Source organism: Trachymyrmex septentrionalis, unplaced genomic scaffold, assembly GCF_001594115.1.
Source record: "Trachymyrmex septentrionalis isolate Tsep2-gDNA-1 unplaced genomic scaffold, Tsep1.0 scaffold20, whole genome shotgun sequence".
In the NCBI taxonomy this organism is placed as follows: domain Eukaryota; kingdom Metazoa; phylum Arthropoda; class Insecta; order Hymenoptera; family Formicidae; genus Trachymyrmex; species Trachymyrmex septentrionalis.
This window is the reverse complement of record NW_017305180.1, coordinates 5,309,588-5,314,107: the sequence shown is the minus strand read 5'-3', so window position 1 is coordinate 5,314,107 and position 4,520 is coordinate 5,309,588. Positions and strand designations below refer to the sequence as shown.

The following is a 4,520-nucleotide window of genomic DNA, read 5'->3' as shown; positions in this document are numbered from 1 at the left end:
TTTGGCAAAAGCAAGATAGAAAATTTTACACGGTGTCTGTAAAAGAGCAGTAAACTTTAAGAAGTTAACCAATCATAGTTCTATTCAATCTATTATTCTTTTCATATTCAACTGTGATTAACCAATTTCTTAAGGCTTAAGTACTTCTCTATTGTAGATATCGCTTTAGTGCAATGACAAAGAACAGGGGCCTTTAGGACTATTACACACAAAGGGTGCCTTCTATTATAGCATTTTTCACTGGGAGAATCAATACTAATACAATTGAATACAAATTGTTTTACATATTTTCAAGATTAATACATAATTTATTCTTTTTAAAATTGATATATAATTTATTTTTTTTTAAATGAGGTTATCAATGAAGAATCTGTAATTAAAGGTGAAATTTATTAACCCTGGAAATATGTTAAACTGATTTGCATTCAGTTGCACTCACAATCAGTGTGCACTTGTGTTGCACTAATATTTCCAGTGGAAAATGTTATTAGACACTAGGATCGTTCTGTCTTTGTTACTCATGGAATGCAAAGAAAGATAGAACGATATTTATGACGTCCTGTGTCATTAAATGGTACCCGAAATGATAAACTGCATAAGCATGGCATGAGGCCTCTGCATCAATAAGCATCTTATATAAATTAACATGATGTCTTTATGTTGGATGCTCATTGGTCCAAAGCTTTTAGGTGGGAGCAGTCTTGCATAATGCATAATGCAAAATGAATTAGTTTTTTATTTTCTTTTTTTTCTATGATATAAAAGATATTGATTTTCTTAAGGTCTAAAAACATCAAAATTAAATAAAGTGTGCATAAAGAAAATTATCCAATCACATTTTACGTATATCTTTATAAGAGAAATGCGATTGGATAATTTTCTTTATTCATACTTTATGCGACTATTTAAGTTTGTGTGGATATACTCTCATATTTTATGCATTATGCATAGGTCTGTGCTTCGGCCTTTAATGATGGATATTTTGAATTATGATGACCTGTAAAGTTTTGATATTGTAATTTTAAAACAATGAATGGTATATAATTAATGAATTATTGAAATAGGCACAAATATATATATTTCTCATAATAATTTAATCAGCAATATTTAATATTATTTGTCGTTCAAATTATTTATATCTTACATTTTATTTGTGCTTCGCAAAAAATGACACTGTAAAAATTTGAAAGTGTATCTTTGGCTGCTTTCCTTTTAGTAGACGTAGTAGATACAAACGTCGTTCTATTCTTAGCATTCAATGATTAACAAATATAAAACAACTTTATGTCAATTATGTGTTCTAAAAGAAAAGCAGTTTTTGTATTAAATGTTTTTATATGTGAAATTTATACTTGCACACAAATTTAATATTAATTGAAAAATAATAAATTAATTTAGATCCGTTTATTTAATTATAAAATAAATAAATAGAAGAACATTAAACACAGTCAAAACCTAATAATATTTCTATGTGAATTATTAAATACTTTCCAGTATTTTCCCAGTTCTTCAAACTGCATGCCAAACACAATTGGTCTTAAAACGCAGTCTCAAACTAGACTGAAGCTAGAATAATAGTATCATAAATAAAGTCTATGGTTCATATTGCGTTTTTTTTCTGGATTTGCTTGCGTTTCAATAAATTACTAGAAATTCTGTGTTCTAATATGCAATTCTAGTAATTTATTAAAACTCTAGCAATTTAGCAAGAAAAATCATAGGCTTTTACATGAATCGTCAATTAAATAATAATAATGCTAATATATAAACATTTTAAAACACTATAAAGAATTTATTATGGAAAATATCATCCTGGTTGAGATGATGGCTTATTAGCATTATTATTCAATTAACGATTGATTTGTGATATTAATATTCCAACTTTAATTTAACTGCATTTCAAGTATGCGTTCTGTTTCACACATGATGTATTATTTTATTCTTGTTATTCACCGAATTCAGAAAAGATAAAATGATATACTTATGCACATCATGCGTGAAACGGAGCGCATTCTAAGACCGGTTTTATTCAATGCACCATTTGCAGAAATCGAACATGTAATAATTCACATAGAAATTATTATGCACGAAAATCCAGTCTTGGCGCTCCTTTATTTATTTGTGTTAATTAAAAAATATATATGCAAAATTTAAAATATAATTGAAACATATTAATTTTGTAAATTACTTTTAGTGTTTTTCCGCCGGTGCTGAAATTGGTCAACATAAAAATAATCATGCCTATCAATTTATGGTATGTATCAATATATTGTGAACAATTTTGAAATTGCGTGCTACAGAACTTAGCATGTTAATATACTTTTGCACGCATTGATTTAGGACTCTGGTACGATCAGCATATTTAATGGTCGTGGCAACTGGACAGCCAGAGAACAGCTGAGACTTCTGGACGCGATCGAACAGTTTGGGTTCGGAAACTGGGAGGATATCAGCAAACATATCGAGACGCGTACGCCAGAAGGTAATTTAACTAGCATACTTTATAAATGTCACAAAATCTAGAGTCAATTTTTTTCAATTAATTTTTATCGTCTTTTATCTTTCACCTTTTATATCAGTCATATCCAATTAAACGAGGTAGAGGAAGCGTTTTATAGCTCCGGAACTGAAGTTGGATGCCTATTCTGCATGATTCTGCATTATTCATTTTATTGTTATTGTTTAAAAGCCTTTAAATGTATCACCATTGCCAGTCATCTTGGAATAAATAAATACATGATGCGATGTTATTATTTCAGTTTTCGACTATGTTTTAAGGTTGTGTTTGGGACACAGTTTAAAAAACTGGAAAATGTATTTAATAATTTATGTTTAGTGTTGTATATGTGGGATGGAAAGTCTGAGATTTGAACCTGGATTTTTTGCTTAGCAGACAACTACTCTAGCACTGTGCTATTCAACATTCCATTATTACAGAATTTATTTATTTATCATTACAGAAGCAAAAGAAGAATATATCGCAAGGTATCTTAATGGTAACATCGGAAAACATACATGGCCACCCACAGATAGCTACGTACCAAATCTTACGGATCAGACGAAGTCTGATCATGGTCCTCTATCGCCTGACCTCACATCTAAATTACCACCATTGGATATCACCCCGGAAGAAGCCGCGCAACTGGGATACATGCCCCAACGAGATGATTTTGAAAGAGTAAAATCGGCATTCTAAAAATTTGATTTGATTTGATATTTTAAATGTGATTTATTTATTTTATTTATTTATTTTTTTTTTTTAAGGATTACAATCATGAGGCTGAATCTCTCGTATCTTCGTTGTTCCTGAATCCTGCCGAAGACGATGATCTTGATATTGCACTTAAACTAGCACAAGTTGATATGTACACCAATAATCTCAGAGAGCGAGCCAGACGAAAACGCGTTGTGAGAGATTACCAGCTTGTGTCGGCTTTCTTCGCATCATCCAGGAAAGATAAAGGAATAAAGAAAAAACGGACGAAAGAAGAGAAGTACGTTTTATATTAATATACTTTTTTTTTTTATTATTTATGAAACATTTTAACAGATATTTAATTTTCTTTGATTCATGTGTATTAAGCTGTTTTTTTTATTCAATACAGAGAATTTAGGGACAGAATGCGTGTATTCGCACAGTTTTACACGGCACAAGAGCACGAACAGTTCCTAACAAATCTCGAGAGGGAAAGAGAATTGCGCTTACGGCTCTCGGAGCTTTATCGATATCGTGAGAACGGCATTACCAAACATGAGGAATGCGCTCATTTCGAGCAAATTCTTACACAAACTCAGAGACAAAACGATACAGTGGATCATTGGACTGAAAAAAAATCTGTAAGTATGCATTTTTATTTTCATAATATTTCCGTCTTGTTATAACATTATATGGATGTAGAATGGAAGTTATTTTATATTTTGTTATACTTTTATATATGTGTATACGTAAAAGCTAGTACTTATAATCTATTAAAAGTGCGAATATATTAGCGTAGTTTTTTACTAAGTGCTGACGCATGCTAAAGCTCTGTACATATGAATGTATGATGGAACTATAAAACAAATATATCACGTGAAATCTCCATCTAAAAAATGATATTAAACAGCAGCAATGTTAGTGTGCTTTGTTTTAATTATACTATGTTTATATTTTCGTGCGCATTATATATATTTAATCTGTTAATTATATCACTGTATTAATTTATATACATAGATATTAAGGCTCTTATTCTGTAACTCTTAACGATGGTAATGATATTGTTACATTGTCATTACAACTTTTTTACAATATATAAAACTTGCGCAACGACAATATAACATCTACACTATGATTAAGAGTTACAGAATAGAGTCCTTAATCTTTTTTTTATCTGTATGTTCTATGTATGCATATAAATATGTGGCTATGATATTTACATGTATAACAAGATATTATCTCTTACTATTTCTGTTATCTTTCTTTATATTAATTTTATACATATTCCATGACTTTATACTTTTGTATGAAATTATGATATATA

At 29.8% G+C, this 4,520-nt stretch overlaps 1 protein-coding gene across 2 annotated transcripts in view; it reads left to right on the top strand.

Moving 5' to 3' along the window:
* The window catches only part of LOC108747720 (transcriptional adapter 2B-like), a 13,847-nt gene that overhangs the window by 877 nt on the left and 8,450 nt on the right, over window positions 1-4,520 (top strand). For both annotated transcript variants that reach the window (XM_018485387.1, XM_018485386.1), the window contains exons 3-7: window positions 2,195-2,254; window positions 2,341-2,482; window positions 2,961-3,178; window positions 3,265-3,494; window positions 3,606-3,837. In XM_018485387.1, coding sequence (XP_018340889.1) covers window positions 2,195-2,254; window positions 2,341-2,482; window positions 2,961-3,178; window positions 3,265-3,494; window positions 3,606-3,837 — 882 coding nt within the window. The remainder of the gene's footprint in view (window positions 1-2,194; window positions 2,255-2,340; window positions 2,483-2,960; window positions 3,179-3,264; window positions 3,495-3,605; window positions 3,838-4,520) is intronic.